General features: G+C 46.8%; 1 protein-coding gene and 1 long non-coding RNA gene across 2 annotated transcripts in view; one reads left to right on the plus strand and one right to left on the minus strand.

The window, feature by feature from the left end:
* DOCK1 (dedicator of cytokinesis 1) overlaps positions 1–12,385 on the minus strand; it is a 293,238-nt gene extending 280,853 nt beyond the window's left edge. The window contains exon 1 of the mRNA XM_064717058.1: positions 12,099–12,385. Coding sequence (XP_064573128.1) covers positions 12,099–12,144 — 46 coding nt within the window. The 5' untranslated portion in view covers positions 12,145–12,385. The remainder of the gene's footprint in view (positions 1–12,098) is intronic.
* Positions 12,386–13,162: 777 nt separating this feature from the next.
* On the plus strand, positions 13,163–17,392 carry LOC135449751 (uncharacterized). The gene is made up of 3 exons (XR_010440827.1): positions 13,163–13,294; positions 13,832–13,912; positions 14,862–17,392. It is a non-coding gene; the product is annotated as an uncharacterized LOC135449751 (long non-coding RNA).
* The last annotated feature ends 3,779 nt before the right edge of the window (positions 17,393–21,171 follow it).

Here is a 21,171-nt window from a genome sequence, read left to right on the forward strand (position 1 = left end):
CTTTATCAACAGAAACATTCCCACAGGCCCTTATCTCCACTCTGCTGGCCCGAGTGACACATTTCACCATTTCACCGTACCTCTGCACAGAGCAAGCCCTCCTTCAGAGGACAGCACTGGCAGGGCACGCCAAGCCACCCCCTCGGCAATCCCGGCGCTGGCAGGGCAGGATTTGCTCACTGCTCTCACATGCACAGCAGATTTTCCTGAGAGCAAGCGTCCTTTTCAATCCTCCACCATCTGCCTCAAGACTCACAAACTCCATTCTCATCAACAGCTTCCATCTGGCTCAGCACTGAGAGATTTCCTGTGGCAGGCTCTGCTACAGGAGCACTCATTTTCTATTACCAGTTGCTTCCACTCCATTTCTGATCCACACACACTCTGCATGAAGCAGCTCCTCAATGAAAGCACCCAGCTCGCTGCCCTGACCCATCCCTGCTGCCAGCATTTCCTCCTGCACACCAGCTGGCACATGAGGGGGATGCTCAAGGCCAAAGCAGCAGCTGGGAGGCAGGGAAGGTAAAAGTGGAGCTCCCCATCATCCTGTACCTCTGCCCACTCCCAGGGGCACCAGCAGGCTTGCCCATGGTCTCCCTTAATTCTGGTTTTTCCTTTTTATTCCATGTAGGAAAATGGGGGAAACCCTAACAAAGCCCAGCTGAAGATCTTTGGTACAGTGTGGAGTCATCTGTTCCTTGTTCTTATGAGACACTCAGGCCATGTTCTGAGTCCTGGTTTTCCTTTTTTTCCATGCATGAAAATTGGGAAAACCCTCCTAACACAACCCAGTTGAAGGCTTTTGCGTACAGTGTGGTCTCATCTGTTCCTTGTCCTCCCAGCACATTCAGGCCCTGTACTGAGTTCTGATTTTCCTTTTTTTCCATGCATGAAAACTGGGAAAACCTTCCTAACACAGCCCAGTTGAAGGTTTCTGGGCACAGTCGAGCCTCACTGTTCCTTGCCCTCCCAGGACACTTGGGCCCTGGTCCAAGTTCTGATTTTCCCTCTTCATTCCATGCATGAAAATGGGGAAAACCCTCCTAACACAGCCCAGCTGAAGGTTTTTGGGCACAGTGTGGCCTCATCTGCTCCTTGTCCTCCCAGGATGCTCAGGCCATGTTCTGAGTCCTGGTTTTCCTTCTTATTCCATGTATGCAAATGGGGAAAATCCCCCCTACACAGCCCAGTTGAAGGTTTTTTGGTACAGCATGGCCTCATCTGTTCCTTGTCCTTCCAGGACATGGAAACGTGCCTCAGGCCCTGTTCCAAGTTCTGGTTTTTCCATTTGATTCCATTCATGAAAATGGGGAAAACCGCCTTAACACTGCCCAGCCGATGGTTTTTGGGTACAGCATGGCCTCATGTGTTCCTTGTCCTTCTGGGACACTCAGGCCCTGTTCCAAGTTCTGATTTTTCCTTTTTCTCCACGTATGAAAATGGGGAAAAAACCCTAGCACGGCCCAGTTGAAGGTTTTTGGGAACAGCGTGGCCTCATCTTTTCCTCATCCTTCTGGGACACTCAGGCCCTGTTCCAAGTTCTGATTTTCCTTTTCATTCCATGTATGAAAATGGGGAAAATCCCCCCTACACAGCCCAGTTGAAGGTTTTTGGGTACAGTGTGGCCCCATCTGTTCCTGCCCTCCCAGGACATGGAAACGTGCCTCAGGCCCTGTTCCAAGTTCTGGTTTTTCCTTTCCATTCCATGTATGAAAATGGGGAAAACCCTCCTAACACAGCCTAGCTGAAGGTTTTTGGGTATGGTGTGGCCTCATCTTCTCCTCATCCTTCTAGTACACTCAAGCCCTGTTCCAAATTCTGGTTTTTCCTTTTTATTCCATTCATGAAACTTGGGAAAACCCCCCATAACACAACCCAGCTGAAGGTTTTTGGGCACAGTGTGGCCTTATCTGTTCCTGTCCTCCCAGGACACTCAGGCCCTGTTCCAAATTCTGATTTTTCCATTTGATTCCATTCATGAAAATGGGGAAAACCCCCTTAACACTGCCCAGCCGATGGTTTTTGGGTACAGCATGGCCTCATGTGTTCCTTGTCCTTCCGGGACACTCAAGCCCTGTTCCAAGTTCTGATTTTTCCTTTTTCTCCACATATGAAAATGGGGAAAAAACCCTAGCACAGCCCAGTTGAAGGTTTTTGGGAACAGCGTGGCCTCATCTTTTCCTCATCCTTCTGGGACACTCAGGCCCTGTTCCAAGTTCTGATTTTTCCTTTTTATTCCATTCATGAAACTTGGGAAAACCCCCCCCCAACACAACCCAGCTGAAGGTTTCTGGGTACAGTGTGGCCCCATCTGTTCCTGCCCTCCCAGGACATGGAAACGTGCCTCAGGCCCTGTTCCAAGTTCTGGTTTTTCCTTTCCATTCCATGTATGAAAATGGGGAAAACCCCCTTAAAACAGCCTAGCTGAAGGTTTTTGGGTATGGTGTGGCCTCATCTTCTCCTCATCCTTCTAGTACGCTCAAGCCCTGTTCCAAATTCTGATTTTTCCTTTTGATTCCATTCATGAAACTTGGGAAAATCTGCCTAACACAACCCAGTTGAAGGTTTTTGGGCACAGTGTGGCCTCATCTGTTCCTGTCCTCCCAGGACACTCAGGCCCTGTTCCAAATTCTGATTTTTCCACTTGATTCTATTCATGAAAATGGGGAAAACCCCCTTAACACTGCCCAGCCGATGGTTTTTGGGTACAGCATGGCCTCATGTGTTCCTTGTCCTTCCGGGACACTCAAGCCCTGTTCCAAATTCTGATTTTTCCTTTTTATTCCATTCATGAAACTTGGGAAAACTCCGCATAACACAACCTAGCTGAAGGTTTTTGGGTACAGTGTGGCCCCATCTGTTCCTGCCCTCCCAGGACATGGAAACGTGCCTCAGGCCCTGTTCCAAGTTCTGGTTTTTCCTTTCCAGTCCATGTATGAAAATGGGGAAAACCCTCCTAACACAGCCCAGCTGAAGGTTTTTGGGTATGGTGTGGCCTCATCTTCTCCTCATCCTTCTAGTATACTCAAGCCCTGTTCCAAATTCTGGTTTTTCCTTTCCATTCCATGTATGAAAATGGGGAAAACCCCTTAACACAACCCAGCTGAAGGTTTTTGGGTACAGCATGGCCTCATGTGTTCCTTGTCCTTCCGGGACACTCTAGCCCTGTTCCAAGTTCTGATTTTTCCTTTTTCTCCACATATGAAAATGGGGAAAAAACCCTAGCACAGCCCAGCTGAAGGTTTTTGGGTATGGTGTGGCCTCATCTTCTCCTCATCCTTCTAGTACACTCAAGCCCTGTTCCAAATTCTGGTTTTTCCTTTTTATTCCATTCATGAAAATGGGGAAACCCCCCCTAACACAGCGCAGCTGAAGGTTTGTGGGCACAGTGTGGCCCCATCTGCTCCTGCCCTCCCAGGACCCTGGGCCCTGGCCCCCACAGATGTTATTTTATGTTTTATTCCATCCAGCCCCCAGCCGGTGACGCCGGCACTTCCGTGCTTTGTTTGGATAAGCAGGAGGAGGAAGGCAGAGCAAACACAAACACCTCAGGCTGCACTTGCAGAACCCATCTGGGGGCCTCAAGAGCCTCTCAGGTATTCCAGATACCTGGGCTGGAACCCTGGATGCTGAGAATTTCAGACTTTCTGTGTTGAAAGGCACTGACCCCAAGAAAAACAGTACATTTGAATTAAAACCGTAAAAAAAGCTTCCAAAATTAATTAATAACAATAAAATTATAAGTGTGTAGTTTAAATAGAAGTGTATATATCACATAGTAAAAAGCTTAGAATTTAAAGTTTTAAAGCATAGTAAATATATATATATATAAAAGACTAAAATAAAAGTTTTAAAGCAGTAACTTTAAAGCTCATCCCATTCCACCCTCTGCCATGGCACCTTCCACTACCCCAGGGTGCTCCAACCCCATCCAACCTGGCCTTGGACACGTCCAGGGATGGAAATACCAAACCAAACACCTTCAATCTGCCCCTGGCTACTGTCACTGCCATAAAGTGTAAAGCAGGAACTTCTTCATAAGTCTAAATAGTATTTTGTAATTAAACAAAAAAGTCACATTACAGAATATAAGTAATTAGTTATTAAGTTAAAAATAAATTGTCATTTCTTAATTAGATAGTTATTCCTTAAAAAAACTTATAAAAACAGATACAAAGTATTTTTTAGCTTCTTAGTAAAATACTGTAATATCCACAACTTATAAAACTGTAATATAAATAAGAAATAATAAACATCCAAATCCAAACACAAAATACCATCTCACTGTCAATCCCAACACAAACAGAAAGAAAAACAAAAATCAACATTAGCTCTGTGCTCTCTCCAGTGCCAAGCGCCCACCCTGCACTGCCAAAAGTCCCAAATTCTCCTGGAATCTCTGCCAGAACCAGCCAGGAACCCCCCAGGCCAGGCCAGGAGCTTCCTCCTCAAGGGACACCATTCCTGCTGCCCTCCCCACCTGGGACTCCTCAGGGAAAATGAGATTTTCCCAAAACCCCCAGGCCTGCCCAGCCAGGCAGCTGCTCCAGCAGGTTTCCCACCTCAATATTCAATAATTTCTGCAGCACATCCATAAAAGTGGCACAGCCACTGCAAGAGCAGGGATGTACAAACGGAGTGCCTCAAAAACCCAAGTGCCTACGAGCACAAACATTGATTATGTACAATTCTGCTGCCATTCCCATTCAGAAATTACACAGCAAATCCTGTTCCACTCACTTGTTGGTATTTTCTGCTGGGGGAACACAAAGACATTTTGCTGCTCCAACACCCTCAAGGCAAAATCAGCCACCAAAACCCTCTGCAAACAGGTTCTAAAAAGGGCTGTGCTGAAATAATATAAGCAGCACTCGAAATAAAGCAACAGTGCTAAAAAAAAAATACAAAAAAAAACCCAATTCATGTATGGCAGCCAGTGGTTGCTGCAGTTCTTCACCCATCTGTTTGTTTTGTTACATAGAGGGGACATGATTGCACATAATAGTTCTCAATGCAACTATTTCAGTTTAGTTACAAAGCTACATGGAGCAGAAAACTATTTCCAGAGATATTTCATCTTTCTGCTGATGGAACCCAAACGCAGCAACTGCAGCTTCTTGTATTACAAATCTTTACATCAGAAATCAGATTTAATGCACAAATTACATAAACATGGGCAGATAATTCTGTAAATATATAAATGTTTGCACAGCCACAGTCTGAAAAGGGAGAGAAAGTTTCAGAATGACAAGAATTCTCTCTTATTGAGCATTTTTTTGGTTTAGACAGGGCGTGATTTCAATTCCTCCCCCCCTAGAAGCTAAATGAGGAAAGTATTCCAGTAACTCATCAAGGAATTCATTAAAGCCTTACTCAGAAAATTACTATTGTCAGAACAGCCCTGGGGGCCACCACAGGCTAGAAAACAGAACTAAAAGTGCTTTTAAGTTTAATAAAAAAGAAAAAATCTGACTTGTCAGTGGTCCACCACCCTGCTAAAGAATACCCATAAGTAGGAGCAGCTCCACTGAGTATTTTGAGGAAGTTTTGAACTTACAGGAAGTCAAAGGGGAGAGGCAAAACCGATACCTTGGATGGAATAAATACTTGAAAACTGGATTAGAGGCAGTTGTTGGAGCTTCCATTCATCCCCAGGAGTCAGCCCCAGCTATTTACCTGCAGCTGGACACATCCCCAGGTGTTTAACGAGAGGTATTGGATTGCAGTTCTGCAGGACCACACTGAAGGATTACACAAAGCAAAGGATCCTCCATGTGCTGCACAGCCAGCACGGGACAAACTCCAGGAACATCAATATTTAAAGGAAAAAATACCCCAATCCTTACTCCTGTAGATGCAAGCTGACAGAGGGGCTTCCTAGAGAAGGTTTAACTTTGTCTCCATTTTTTTTTCCCCTTCCCTGAAAGTTTTGCCTTTGTAGAAAGGAAAATGCCTTTGTAACACAGAGAAACCTGTGCCAAGTGTGGCAGAGAGCCCAAAATCAGCATTGTTTGAGTGCACCTAAGTCAGGCATTTCCAACAGAACAGATCAAGGGATAACTGCAAAACCCACCAAGGTGCTACCTGAAGTCAGAGAATCCCACAATGGTTTGGGTTGAAAGGAAAGCTTAAAGCTCATCCCATTCCACCCTCTGCCATGGCAGGGACACCTTCCACTGTCCCAGAGCGCTCCAACCCCATCCAGCCTGGCCTTGGGCACTGCCAGGGAAGGAAATACCAAATCAAACACCTTCAATCAGCCCCCTGGCTACTGTCACTGCCATACCTGCATACCAGGTAAAGAGTAAAAGTCACTTCTCTACCTCCTCTTTTATCTTCTAGAATAAAGAGTAAATTCAGCAGCTGATATCTCCCTAAGCCAACTGAAAACTTCCTTTGCAAAGTTAAATAAAAGCTCTGCATTGTGGTCATAGGCAGCCCCTGCTGAAGTCAGTTTATGCCCTATGAGAAAAAATAATTCCTGGAAAATCCCATCAGGAATCATTTCTCAGAACAATCCCAGATTGTAATGTTGTTGCTGACCTGGATGAAAACAAACAGGAGCCCACACTCCCTTCCACTTATCTGCTAAGGTTATCCCTCTCCAATCTGCTGTTTGCACCGAGTGTTTATTGGCAGAGAACAATGGTGGCCGCCGAGCACGCTGGGAGGAGCTGAGCCTGCAGGCCAGCTCGGGTCACTCCTGCAGGAAAGGTGTGGGCATCTCCAGCCCCTGCCCTCGGCTCCAGGAGCTGCCAGCACGGGGCAGCACAGGAATGCAACCCTGCAGGGAATGGAAGGGGGCTGGAAAATAGAGCCATGGAATGGTCTGGGTTGGAGGGCGTCATAAACAGCATCCAGTGCCAGCCCTGCCATGGCAGGGACACCTTCCACTGTCCCAGGCTGCTCCAAGCCCCAATGGACACCTGCAGGGATCCAGGGGCAGCCACAGCTTCTCTGGGAATCCCATCCCCATAGGGAACAATTCCTTCCCAATATTCCCATCTAAACACATTCTCTGCCATTTTAAAGCCACCTCCCCTTGCCCTGTCCCTCCATCCCTTGCAGAGTGTCTCTCTCCATCCTTCAGTTCCTTCAGGCACTCTAAGTCCCCTATGAGGTCACCCCAAAGCTTCTCTTCTCCAGGCTGAACCATCCCAATTCCCACAGCATTTCCTCCCAGCAGAGGGATGGAACAAATAACGCCCTGACCCAGGTGTCCATGGGATAGAACAAACAACACCCTGATCTGAGTGTGCAGGGGATGGAACAAATAACACCCTGATCTGGGTGTGCAGGGGATGGAACAAACAACACCCTGCTCTGGGTGTGCAGGGGATGGAACAAATAACACCCTGATCTGGGTGTGCAGGGGATGGAACAAATAACACCCTGATCTGGGTGTGCAGGGGATATAGCAATCTGGGGATGCAGGGGATCTGAGTGTACAGGGGATGGAACAAACAAAAAACTCTGATCTGGGTGTGCAGAGGATAAAACAAACAAAAAACTCTGATCTGGGTGTGCAGGGGATGTAACAGATAAAAAACTCTGCTCTGGGTGTCCATGGGATGGAAACAAAAACCCTGCTCTGGGTGTGGAGGGGATGGAACAAATAACACCCTGATCTGGGTGCCCGTGGGATACAGCAACACCCTGATCTGGGTGTCCGTGGGATACAGCAACACCCTGATCTGGGTGTGCAGGGGATGTTAACAAACAACACCCTGATCTGGGTGTCCGTGGGATACAGCAACACCCTGATCTGGGTGTCCAGGGGATGTGCTGGCTCTGGGAAGCTGAACCTGCAGGTGCTCACTCCAATCCTCTGATCAATGCAGCAGCAAATCTTCCATGGACATTTTACACTTGCACTTCTGTTCCACGGGCTGGGATGTGTCACAGCACAGCCCTGCTGTCACTGACAGCAGCCACCTGTCCTGTCCTGCCAGGCAGCTCCAAACCTCACAGCACAGCAGCACTAAAATCACCAAGATGCATTCCTAACATCCATCTTTTTCAATTTCCTTCAAATGTTTCCTTCCCTGCTCTAAGGCACAAATGTGCACACGATCATCAGCTTGAACAAGACTCTCCAATGCCACCACAGCTCCCACAGCCTGGACTGGGACTCCAGGGTTCCATAAAAGCTTTAAATCTGTCCTAAAGCACCACAGTCCCCACTGAAGCAGCAGAGGAGAAGCAGCAGCGCTTGGCTGTAGGAATTCCTGTGCTTTCACCAGTTTCCATCTTGACAAATTCTTATTCCCCCCTTCAAAGAGACATTACAAGAGCAGAACTCAGCTGCAAAAATTTTAAATCATGATCATTGTAACACTTCTTAGTCCATCAACTCCTTAAAGCCCTCCTCTAATAATAAAATGTATATATTTCTGTGTACCTGCTGTGAGGGTATTTCCATAAACCCCTTTGGAAAAGCCATCCCAACCCCAGAGAGGCACTGAAACACCCTGACCATGAAGTGTGGCCAATGTCCCCATCTAAAATTAGGCTTGTTATTATTTGCCAAGTCGTGACACACAACAAAAACTCACCAGGAACAAACAAAAATACTGGAACTCACTGAATTCAGAAAAAACCTCCAAGGCCATCAAGTCCAATTCCCATCCCTACTTTGTCACCAGCCCAGAGCACTGAGTGCCACATCCAGTCCTTCCTTGGACACTCCAGGGATGGGGACTCAAGCTCAGTAACTGGGAAGATCTCCTTTAACATCTGACCATCCGAGGGCACGTGGCACTAATCTTCTGTTTCACCATTTATTCATTAAAAATAAAGGATTAAACTACCATAGTAATGGTCTGATTGCTCCATATGAACACAAACGTTTGAACACAAAGGCATTTTGAATATCGTATTTTTAACAACAGCAGCACCAGTTTTACCTCTCAGTGCAGTTCTCAGCCCAAAGGAAAGGTGCAAAGAAGAGGATTCAGGATTTGGAAGCTACCACAGCCACTGTGCACTGTCTCAGAGGTTCCCAGACCTCCCAGAGCAGCTCCTTCCATCCCTTTTCCCCAGCAGAAGGAAAACCTCCAAAATTACCAATCTCCCATCACCTAAAAGCAGGGAATGGGAGGCTGAGCAGCCACACTCCATGGTCACTTTGTGACACTGAGGGGACACAAACAGCTCCCAGGACTCCCTGGAAGCCTCGGATGTGGAGGAAGCCACACAGCCACATGGTCCCCTCCCCACAGGCTCAGGGCGAGGGATGAAAGGCAGGATTGAGATGAAGGACAAGGCTCTGCAGCGCTGGGAGCAGGGAAAAGCCTCTCCAAGGAAGCTGATCCTGTCCCTGTTCCGCCTGGCTCCCCACATGTTCCCCTAACATCCGTGTGATCCCATTAGCTCCACACCCATTCCTCCCGCAGCCGAGCCCTGAGCGCTGTCAGGAAGCGGAGCTGAGTCACTCTCCCGACTGCCTGCTGAGATAATGCCTCTGCACACAGGCTCAGGGCAGCAAACGCACTCTGCAGGCATGCAGGGCACCCAGGAGCGTATCCCCAAAATCCCCAAATCCCACTGTGCCACCGGGAGAGCTCCTCAGCACACCTGGGTGCTACCAGCTGTCACTACAGGCCTCTGGGCATCACTGTTCCAGCTGCATCACAGCCAGCACAGCTTCAGGTCTTCAGAGGTTAAGAAAACTCTGAACAGGGATATACACAGGAGGGGGAGAAGGGATATAAATGTGTTATACAGGCACATGTGAGTATTTTTTATGTACACAACTCTATATACAGACACAAGCACATTTCTGAGCTCCCACTGCTGCGACATAAACATAACCACAACACACATCCCTGGTATTTCTGCTTGGGAAAGCCTGCACACAGAATATCTGGGGTTGGAAGGCACCTCTGGAGATGATCCAGTCCATCCCAGCTGTCACCTGGAGCAGGTGACACAGGAACACACCCAGGAGGGCTGGGCTGTCTCCATGCCCTCCCTGAGCAGCTCTGCCACCCCTCATGGAAAGAAGCCCTTCCTCATGGTGAGGTGCAACTTCTCCTGGCTTAGTCCATGGCCACTGCTCCTCACCCTGCCACAGAGCACCACTGGAATGATGGCCCCATCCTTTTGGAGACATTTGCATGGGTTGATGAGACACCCAAAGCATTGCACACTATTTTTCTCTAAGTCCCATTAGCGTTCCTGTTAGGGATTTTCTCCCTGGCAGACAATACTGAGTCAACATCAGCCCCAGGACTGGCCATGGCAAACAGGAAGAAAAATATTCCAAAGTCTGAATTTTCAGGTTAACAGCACCATCTCCAATTCTGTTTGGGACTACACAACTGTTGCATCAGTTCTCCACAATCTCCAGCTCTCACAAGCAGCCAAAAATAAAACATCAGAAGACTCACAAAGCCCTTTCTTAACAACATAAAGGTCCATAAAACACATAGAACCAGACAACATTCCTTTTCTTTAGGAGAACACCAAAAAGAAGCTATTCCTCCCAAAGCAGCCTCTAACAGAATGGCACAGGTCAGTGAACCCAATGCTCAATTAGCTCTAAATCTGATTTATCTCCTTGCGACACTTCATCCACTTTCACCCCTCACATCCCTGTCATGCAGCAGAGAAATCCCTGTTTGGTGAGGAGCTCAGCCTCCTAGCAGGAAAAAGAAAACAGTCTATCAGAGAAACATAAATTATTATAAAAGCATTACAAACTTCTCTGCAGAGCAGAAGACACAGAAAATACCAACTAAGCACATCCCCTTGGACTTCCTCAAAAGGGGAGAGGTTTTTTATTCTTAGATTACGTTTAAATCCAGTTTTGTTGCCACACATGCAATCCCCCACACTGGAGATGCAAGTACACTTAAAGTATGTTATGGTAAACAATCAAGTAAATTTCACTTCTCTCATGTCACTTTCAAATCAATTTCAATTCAATTTCAAAACATTCCTGGAAAGCGGCCGGGCAGTCACCCCCAGCACAGACACGGAGTTCCTGCAGAAGAGGAACTTGCTTTCGAGTGCCACTGGGCTGTAACATCAGCTTGTACTACGTGACAATTCAGTCATTCCGAAATACCCATCCCACACCACCAGGCAGATAATTTGGAAACTTCATCAGGGACTGCCATCATTGGCACTTCTGCTTCCCGGTGCTTGTCCTGCATCCTCAGCACTGGAATTACCCACAGGTCCCACATGCTGGAACTGGGATTTTCTAATATTTTTTAAAAGCCAAGCTATGGTTTTCTAGGGACATACACACAGAATTTAAAATTAATTCCTTCAATTCACTCAGGTTTTACTCAGCCCCAGAAACTCCCTTCTTCCTGCTGCCTTTGTTTATGAAGTTTAGTTGTGCGTTTCTATGAGAAGTTGCTCCTCACAATCAATCCAGCCCAAGGACTGTGGGAGGCATTGAACTTCACGTTTCCAATTTGAATAGTCAGATTTATTATTTCCTTCCTCCAGACAAACGCTCATTCACACCAATAAAGTTTCCTGCGCCGCACCCCGAAATAAAACCTTTTGCTGCAAAACCAACACCTTTAAATTAATTCCGGGCCCTCCCGGCCCAAAGCTCAGTGGGGCTTGGTCGGTTTAGTCCCAGCGGGGATGTGCGAGGCACCAGCTGGGAACAATCCCCCTCTGTTCGAGAGGGACGGACGGAAGGAGCGCGGTAGGAAATGGATCCCAGAGAGCCCTGATCTGTATGAGCATCACACTCCGGCAGAACCCCGAGGGACAGCACTCGGGGCACGGCTGGGCTCCCAAAGCCAGCCTGGGAGCGCGGGGAGAAAGAGCCCGACCTGAACACAACTCGGAGCTTCTCCGCTCCGCAAGCGCTCGGGGAGCGACGGGACCGCAGCGGAGCGGAGGGAGAAAGGCAACTTCTCCCAGCGGGGCACGGCGCTCCCAGAGAGCTCCTCAACTTCCCGGGAGCCGGGAGGAGCCGGGCGGGGGAGGCAGGAACCGGAGGGGACTCGGGGGAACACCGCGCTCCATCCCGGCCGGAGCGGAGCGGGAGCCGGGCAGGGACGGGGAGGCCGCGGCCGGGGGGGTGCCCCTGAGCGCAACAGGCGGGAGCGGGGCGGGCGCGTCCTCACCTACGCCGTACTTCTCCTCCCTTTTGGTGGGCACCCAGCGGGTCATGGCGTCGGGAGCCGCCGGGATGCCAGAGCCCCGCTCCCTACGCCGCCATTTTCCGACCGCGGGACGGGAAAAGTTTCTCCCGACGGTGGAGTCATGTGGTGCGGGCGGAGCCAGCCCGGCCCGGCCCGCCGCCCCTCAGCGTCCCCTCCGCGCCGGGCCGGCGGCCGCCGATCGGCTCCACACAAAGGGAGCGCCCTCCTGGCCCTGGTTTTATTCGTGGTGCCTCTCCGCCTGTTCCCACTTGTGTCCCAGGTGTACCCGGTAAAGTCCCAGGTGCATCCGGTTAAGTCCTGGGTACCTCCCCGCCTATTCCCGGTTGTGCCTCAGGTGTGCCCGGTTAAGTCCCAGGTGACTCCCCGCCTGGCCCTGGTTGTGCCTCAGGTGCGCCCGGTTAAGTCCCAGGTGTGCCCGGTTAAGTCCCGGGTAACTCCCCGCTTATTCCCGGTTGTGTTCCAGGTGCTCCCGATTAAGTCCCAGGTGCGCCTGGTAATGTCCCCGGTACCTCCCCGCCTGTTCCCGGTTGTGAAAAATGTGTGTTTTATGATTGGCTTTTCGCAAATATTAAAATGAATATGTGTTGTGTTAGAAAGTTGACGATGGCCAGACAGAATCCTGTGTTTGAATGGAATTTATGCATCGTGTATGAATATGCAACAGGTTATTGTTTTTAAGGGTTAATCCTCTGTCAACGTGGGTCCTTTTTCGGGCTCATGCTGCCCAGAAAAAGGTACCCGGATATTCATAACTCTTTGCCTCTATTGTCTCACACTGTCCTCATTCAAATTGTCCAAATTATTAGTGCTCTAATTGCATTAATATTTTATAACCATTTTATTGCTATTAAACTTTTAAAATTTTAAAAACAAGTGACTGGCGTTTTTCATACCGGTTGTGTCCCAGGTGTGCCCGGTTATGTTCCAGGTACCTCACTGCCCATCCCTGGTTGTGTCCCAGGTGTGCCCGGTTATATCCCGGGTTCCTCCCCGCCTCTCCCCGGTTGTGTTCCAGGTGCACCCGGTCGTGCTCTGCCCCATTTCTGGCTGCTGCTTCCCGGAGGCAAGCCTTTAAAACACGGGTTTTTTGCCAATGTTTGATGGCTGGAGCAGGATGCACATTTGGAGGTTGCTGTGTGGGAGCTGGATGAGCTTGGGTAACCGGCACCATGAGAACACTGTGGGGTTAAACAGGGTTGACTGGGATGTTGTAGCTGGGCCGGGAAAAGCCCTGGTGTGGATGCAGGCTGGGGGTGAAGCGATGGAGCAGCCCTGGGAGAAGGGCTTGGGGGTGGGTGGGATAGTGGAACCCTGGAAAAAGTTAAAGATAAAATCTAAAATGTTAGGCTTTGTGCTTTCCCAGATCAACTGCACCTGCGTAAGCAGTATGATAAATTATATAATTGTTACATGTGATGATTGTTTAGTAACTAAATGTAATTATTATATAACCATAAGAAGAATAGTGAGGAACTATGTTGGAAATTCAGAGAGGGGCTAAATTTATGTATACAATGAAACGATAGAAGTTTAATAATTACCATGAAAGTTTTGTAACGATAGAGTATAAAACACGATCATTTCGGATGTATGGTCAGAGTCAGATTTGGGTTGAATATACCCCGATTCCCAGGGCTCTTAATAAAAAGCTCTGCATATAATCCCCGTGATTATGTGTTTTTGAACGCTAACAGGCAGAGCTGGAGATGTCCTGGACTCATCCTGCACCATAGGCAGTATGGAAAAGGGAAATTCTGTCCTTCTGCCCTGCTCAGGTGAGGCCCCACCTGCTGAGCTGCTTCCAACCCTGGGATCCAACATCAAAAGGATGTGGATCTGCTGAAGAGAGTCCAGCAGGGCATGGATACACCCCACGGGTGTGGAGTGTGTGGAGCCAGGCTGGGGAGCTGAGGGTGCTCCTGGAGAGGAGAGCTCAGAGCCCTGGCAGGGCCTGAAGGGGCTCCAGGAGAGCTGCAGAGGGACTGGGGACAGGGATGGAGGGACAGCACACAGGGAATGGCTCCCAGTGCCAGAGGGCAGGGATGGATGGGAGATTGGGAAGGAATTTTTGGCTTTAAGGCCCTGGCACAGGGAACCCAGAGAAGCTGCCTCTGGATCCCTGGAAGTATCCAAGGCCAGGTTGAACAGGGCTTAAATATTTTATTATCAACCTGATGATTTCCAGACCTAAGTCTAAAATCTTGTCCAAACCTAATATCTCCTGGCTAATTAGGTGTAGAATAAATGATTACAAAAGAATGAGCAATGGAAGTGAACTTCTTGTTCCCAATCCCTGTAGTCTTGGAGACATCCAGGACTGTGCTTTAAAAAAAAATAATAATTTTGAGCCTTTAGGAAACAGAAAATAAAGTGTGTAAAAGTAAAGAAACAGCAGAGGGCTAACACTTGAAAGGAATAAAGAGAAGTGAAATGACTGACTGGCTGTCATTTGGTAGGATTAGTCCTCTGCCAAAGGGGAAGCCCTTTAGCACAAATTTAAGGATTAAGATAGATCCAGGGCTGAATCTTTTCCTCCTTATTTTCTTGGGTTGTGTGGATGGCAAAGGACCAGTTTCTGCAAGAGCATTTTGCTGTCAGGTTTTGAGATCAAATACTCAGAGCCCTGAATGAGTCTGCTCCCTTTTCCATGTCCTGTTCCCACCCTTGGGATTGGTTTCCCAGGACATCACCTGCGTGTTCAAACTCATCCAGGTTCTGTTGCAGCTGTCCTGCAGAATCCCAGGGGGCTGTGATGAGCCAGCTGCTGCACCTCTGTTCCTTCTGCCCAGGAGTGAGGACATCAAAAGGTTTGCAAAGCCATGGCTTGTCCTCGTTATCCTGCACTAATGGATCAATGATTTAGAGCCTTCCCAAAGACAATTTACAAGGGAGCTCTTTGATTTCACACCTCTATTTCCATAAGGGAAATCAAAGTGAATTGAGTGAAATACTGGATGTGTTCCCTCTGTGCCTGTAGTCACCTTTGCTTTCCCACAGCAGGGAAAGTGGAAAGCAATAATATTTATTTCCAGCTATGAATATTACACCCTTTTATACAGCTGGTGAGTTATTTTTGTGGTGCTCCTAAATGTATGCAGCAAAACTGCCAGAGCTGCTCAGGCCTCGGGTGCTTTAGGGATTTTTGAGGCTATTGCTGGAACAGTCTGTAAATCTGGAAGCTGATTGACTTTTCATTTACATCACTGATAGCCAGGAATGACTTCTGTGGAACCGTGGTGGCTTTGCAGGTCCAGGGTGTGAGAGGGGACACAAAGCAGGATGCTGATGTTAATTTAAACCTGTAGTTAGTTAATAAATGAGTTATTGCTGCAGTCTGTCCTTTCTGGGCCTCGGGGTGCAACGCTGAGATGTGTTTGTTTCTGTTCTGAGGGAGGCCAGGGGAGCACTCGTGTTTCCCTTCATGAGAAATGTGCTGCTGCCAAGCTTCCCTCAGGTGTTACCCAAGAGTTAAATTAAATTCCCCCAAAATTTGGCACTGCTTAGTCCCAGCTTAGCTCTATATCTGCACTAAATGGGAATTATATGGACACCAAAGATCAAGTACAAGCCTAAGGCAGGAAGCAGCAGGTTCAATAAAATGAAAGTTAAAGAATTACTTATAACTTCTACATATTAAATCCATTCAATAGCACAATTTATGTTGATGTCAGTGAAAAAGAGGTTTGCCCTGTTGTCTGATCATGGTCTGGAACAAATATAACCCAGCTGATCCTGTGACCACCATAAAGCCTCACTGCTACTGATGAGGGTCTATATTCACTTTACTGCTTTCCACATTCTCATTTTAATGAAAACCTGTTACAAGTAGAGCTAATGCTATGAAAATTTTGATAGCCAGTAAAAAATGCTTCTAATTCACAATGCATAAATATCCCAATGCTGGGGTTTTACAGCTAGAAAAAAATGGTAATTTTTGGACTGTGATATGGAGAAAATAAAAGATTTTTATTTTTTCTCCAGCAAACGTAATATAAACTGTCCTGAAAGAAGCATTTTTCATTAAACTGTAAAATGTTCAAGCTGACATATTTTACATGCTTAGACATAATATATTTCTTTGCACTGTGCATGTGGGTTTTTCATTTATTAGGAGGAAACAGGAAAATGCTTCCTTCCATAAAACCTGAAAGTTTTATCGCATCTTATGTCAGCTCTTGGGGTTCTCATCTGATTTTTTTAATGCATCACACAGAATTGGAGACACTTCTCTTGGAGCAAAGGAACATTCCTTTTCATTCCATAGTTCCAAGAAACCCAAATGCAGCATTTGGCCATGAATGGTGTTTGAAATTCTTGTCACAGCATCTTTTCTAAAAGGATGAATGGAAACAGAGCTGCTGCCCTGCTTGAGACAGATTTGCAATAAAAGCAGAGATATTCCATCAATGTACAGATACGATCAAGATTTGTTTCATGGTTATTGCAGATGACTACACCAGGGGAATGTTTGTTCCATCTCAGTTAAATATCACAGATTTTTGTAGTCATTTCTTTGCATTGACAGGCCTTGTAGGTAAATTCAGCATTTTCAGACAAAACACATAAGTAGTTGTTGTACACCCACAGTGCAAATTCTTCTTGGAAATTTTCCTCCCAGGAGGAGATGGGTGGACTTATAAAAAAAAATGTAATAATTTTTTGGCTTTTCTCTTTGCATTAAAGATATTCTGTTGGAAATGTTGTGGCTTCCACTCCAGCTGCTGATCATTTATTTTTGCTGTCATTTCCATGAGGGGGCAGTGACCTCTGTGTCTGGGACTGGCTGCATGTTCCATGTTTGGGTGTGCACAAAATAAGAGGATTTTACACCTGGTGGGAAGAGGCTTTTCATAAATGCTCTGGTTTACAATGTATTGCAATGAATCAGAACGGAAATAAAATTAAATTTATGTGTTTGTGTTACAAAAATGACTTCAGCCTTGGCTTAGCAGAGAGCTGTTAAATGTCTGGTTAGCTTGGGGGTCTCTTGCAGGTGGAAGTGAATTTCAGGGAGAATTAAGCCAAATCTGCATTTCCTCTGACATCTCTGCTCCTTCTGTCAGCCAAGGTGTGGCATTCACAAACCTGGACAAAGTTTGACAAACCTGGAGGGAAGCTCTGTGTTTTTTGCTCAGTAATCTTTCCTCTTCCTCTCACTTTCACAGAAGCATTTTGATTATCTCTGGGTGTGCCTTCAGCTTTCCTTCCAGCAGGATGACATTTGGGATGCCCAACGTGCTGCATGCAGGGCTGCACTTGCCAGCACAAGGGTTCAAGGGCAACATTTGAATTTATTTAGCTCCTGGGATGTCATTGCACTGCTTTAGGGTCTTTGGGAAGGGTTAAAGAGAGCATCTCTCCCTCCATCCTGCTGCCTCCATCAGCAGTTCCTGCCTCCCAGCATTTGAATTTTTATAGTCAGAGATTATGGGGCTATTAGGGATTTAGAGGGTGATTAATCATGTCTTTCAGAGAGAAGTCCAGAAAGGAGCTGAAGATACTAATTTATTAAGTAATATTATTTTATTAAACTGTTTATGTTTTAGCCTAAAAAATGGAGCTTGGCTGTACATAATGAAAGGGATTATTTCCTAATTTATGTTCCTTCACACTGTGCTGCTCTAAGTGATAGAAGACAAGGAATCTTCAGAGGGGTTGGATGTTTAGATGTGAATGTGGGAACATCTCCCAGGTATTCTTTACAAATGCACAGGGGTTCCCAAAGTGATGTGGTTTTGGAAGGATGGGATTGTTCTGGATTCAGCTTTGTTTATACCCTGGTATTTCATCCTGTGCTCTGTAATAAAAAGTGCTTTACAATGCCTCAGTAAATGGAAGCAGCCTCATGTCTACAAAAGGGGGAAATCTGATTTCTGACCATGCCAGGGTGTGAGGTTTTGCATTCTTCAGGGAGATTTATGGTGGGTCAGTGCTATCACTGTGTGCTCTGAATAAACACCATTTACATAAAGAGCAGATCTTTTGTCAGAACCATCTCAGGCATCACCATCAGGACATTTTATGTGATGTCTTGGGCATTGGCTCGTGAGCTCTTTCCCTACAGGGTTATTTTACCCCTCACCCTTCCAGGGATGTTCATTCCTGCAGCACTGCAGCAGCTGAAATCCTCTTGGCAACTGCAGGTTTCTCCAACTCTCTGCAGCCAGAAATTTCACCAAATCTAAATAAAGTTTTTTATTCCCAGCTAAAGTACTTAGTAACAGGAAGAAGACACGCTGTTGTTAACTCCAAAAGAACACAAAAGTTAATTTTTTAGCAGTTCCTTTCACAAACTGGGCTTTAATTCTTGTAAACAGCAACAGAGTCAGGAATAGCTTTGCTGATTTTCCAGTCAAGCCCAAAGCAGTTCAGGGAAAGGGTTGTACAAATTAATCTAAAATACAGCTCAGAGTTCACTGTTGTGGCAACCTGCTCCTCTTTGCAACACCTGTGAATAACCAGCAGTAAAAAGGTTTCTGTGGTTGTGAGGTTTTTCTCTTGGTGTTTACTGGTACATTTTTCATATGTTTGATATCTACACTCAAAATGAGATTATGAACTCAATTTACAAAACTCCCAGACAAATTCAAATATAACTGACAAAGCAAAAAGCTGGATGTAACAAGTCAGGGATGAATCATTCCCAGAGAGTCTGTAAAGTTTAACTATGTCAACTCCAACAGATCTTAAACCTGTGTTCAAGCTCACAGTGAAAATAAAGAGCATTTTCCAAAGATGTTTTCTGTGACTGTATTCTGGTAAAGCTGTTACTTATTAGAAACCAAATAATGATGACACAGAAGAGTGCAGGCTGGAGCTGCAAACATCCATTATTCCTGGTAATAAGGCCCAGCACTCATGTTGCACTTAACATTTTGAAAGCACTGAACAAATATTAACTCTCTCTTGTGATCCAGGGAGGTTTCAGCACCTCCATTTGCGAGGGGGAGGCAGCTGAGCTAAGGCCAGCTTTTTAAAGTGTGACAGGCATTCAGAAATTGAGAAACTCACAATGCCAGGCCACTTCTGTCACCTGCTGCTGATGGGATTTTCCTGAGGCCAAAAGCGACACGTTGGCTGGGGCAGGGTCAGATTGGATGATTTCCTGGGCTGCAGACAATGTTCCCTCTCATGCTTTGATGAACGATACGAGATGACAATGAGAAATGACAGAGAGAGGGAACATGATGTACTAGCACCTGTTAGGAGGTTTGAAAAACTGGTTTACTGGAATATGGAGTGTTTGAAGCAACGAGGAAAATGAGATTGTGGGAACAGAGAACTGGGCAGGATTCACAGAAATGGCTTCCTCGTACAAAATGTTAATTTCTGAATGAAAAAAAAAAAAACCATCCCATCAACTCTCTACCAAATTTTATCCATCTGAGCCCTTGGAAGACCAAGTTAGGATGGGGTGGGAGGGTGCCCAGGAGGCTGTGTGTAGTGCTGGAGGCTGACATGACTTTTGACAAGGGATTGATCCACAGCAAACCCTGCTCAGGAACTGTGCAGCACTGGCAGGGTCTGGGGGCAAGTGGTACCATTATCTCTCCCTGGCTGCTCTCCAAAACTGCGTTTCTAAATGGATTTCTCACTGCAGACTCTGTTAGGCTTTCCTACCAGCAGGATTGGTTTCCTAAAGAGTCTTTTAAAAAAGACTTTATCACTGTGCCTTAGGACAAAACCTTTGCTCTCCTCTGCCCTTCGATGGAGGCTTCAGTTCAGGCACTCTCAGGGGAGATGATGGGGTGGCAACTCCACTCCTTCCTGCTGGGCTGCCATGGTGGGTCCAGCTCCTTCTGGAAAATCCCAGATAATTCTGTTCCACCTTGTAGCTCACAAATGACTGAAGCAGCTCAAACTGGCTTCTCCAAAATGAGGGGTGATCTTCCCCTGGGGACAAAGAGCAAGTCAGAAACTCAGCCACTCGTTTGATCTTCTGTAAATCCTTCCCTGTGAGGGTGTGAGGCCCTGAATCCCTGGAAATATCCGAGGCTAGGCCGAACACTGGGGCTTGGAGCAGCCTGGGACAGTGGATTCTTTGCTTCTTTTTTCCTGCCAAGGTCAGGATTAAATGTGTGAGAGGCTATTTCTTGTTGGGACTCAGGTGTTTATGAGTTCTTATCCATGTCACAGCCTCACAAACCCTGAGTTCTGCAGCGCTTCAACAAACTGAAAATGGAACCACGTCTCTCTCTCTCTACAAGGCCTTTTAAAGATAAATGGTCCAATTAAGAAATGACACCTTACTTTTAACCTAACCAATCACCCATGCCCGCAATGTGGACTTTCTTATCCAATTACACAAAACCACCGAAACCCGTGGAGGAGAAGGAGAAGGAGAAGGAGAAGGAGAAGGAGAAGGAGAAGGAGAAGGAGAAGGAGAAGGAGAAGGAGAAGGAGAAGGAGAAGGAGAAGGAGAAGGAGAAGGAGAAGGAGAAGGAGAAGGAGAGGAGAAGGACCAGCCACTGCCCTAAAACCTCCATCTTGCTTTATATATTCTAAACCCTTAAACTCTAAGTTTTCCACCCTGTGACATCACACACTTCTATTCAACCTCCACACCCACAATCCCAATTATCAATCAATTTTGGAAGGTTCTCCACAGCCTCAGGTCAGTGCAGTGTTCTCCTGGGGGTCAGTGCCTGGCAGCACAGAAAGTCTGAAATTCTCAGCAGCCAGGGCTCCAACAGAAGGTGTCCCTGCCCATGGTGGCAGAGGGAACTGGATGAGCTTTAGGATGCAGGGTTCCTGGAAAGTGCAGAGAGTATTTGCTGTGCTCTGCACGAGGCTCAGCTCTCCACGTGGAGCACGGAGCCGTTTGGAGTTGCTGCCAGTGAAACAGCGCCTCGTTCCTCCTTGGCAAAAAGACAGCAGCTGATCTAATGCTCAGTGCCTTCCTTTTGTCTGGCTTAGGAAAACATCTCAAAATTCTCTCCTGTCATGTTGGAAAAATGTCACATTTTTATTTGCAGCAGGCTCCTGCACTGAGTCAAACACAATAAAGCTGATATCTGTATTCCTGAGCTTGCTC

This window comes from Zonotrichia leucophrys, chromosome 6, assembly GCF_028769735.1.
Source record: "Zonotrichia leucophrys gambelii isolate GWCS_2022_RI chromosome 6, RI_Zleu_2.0, whole genome shotgun sequence".
Lineage (NCBI taxonomy): Eukaryota > Metazoa > Chordata > Aves > Passeriformes > Passerellidae > Zonotrichia > Zonotrichia leucophrys.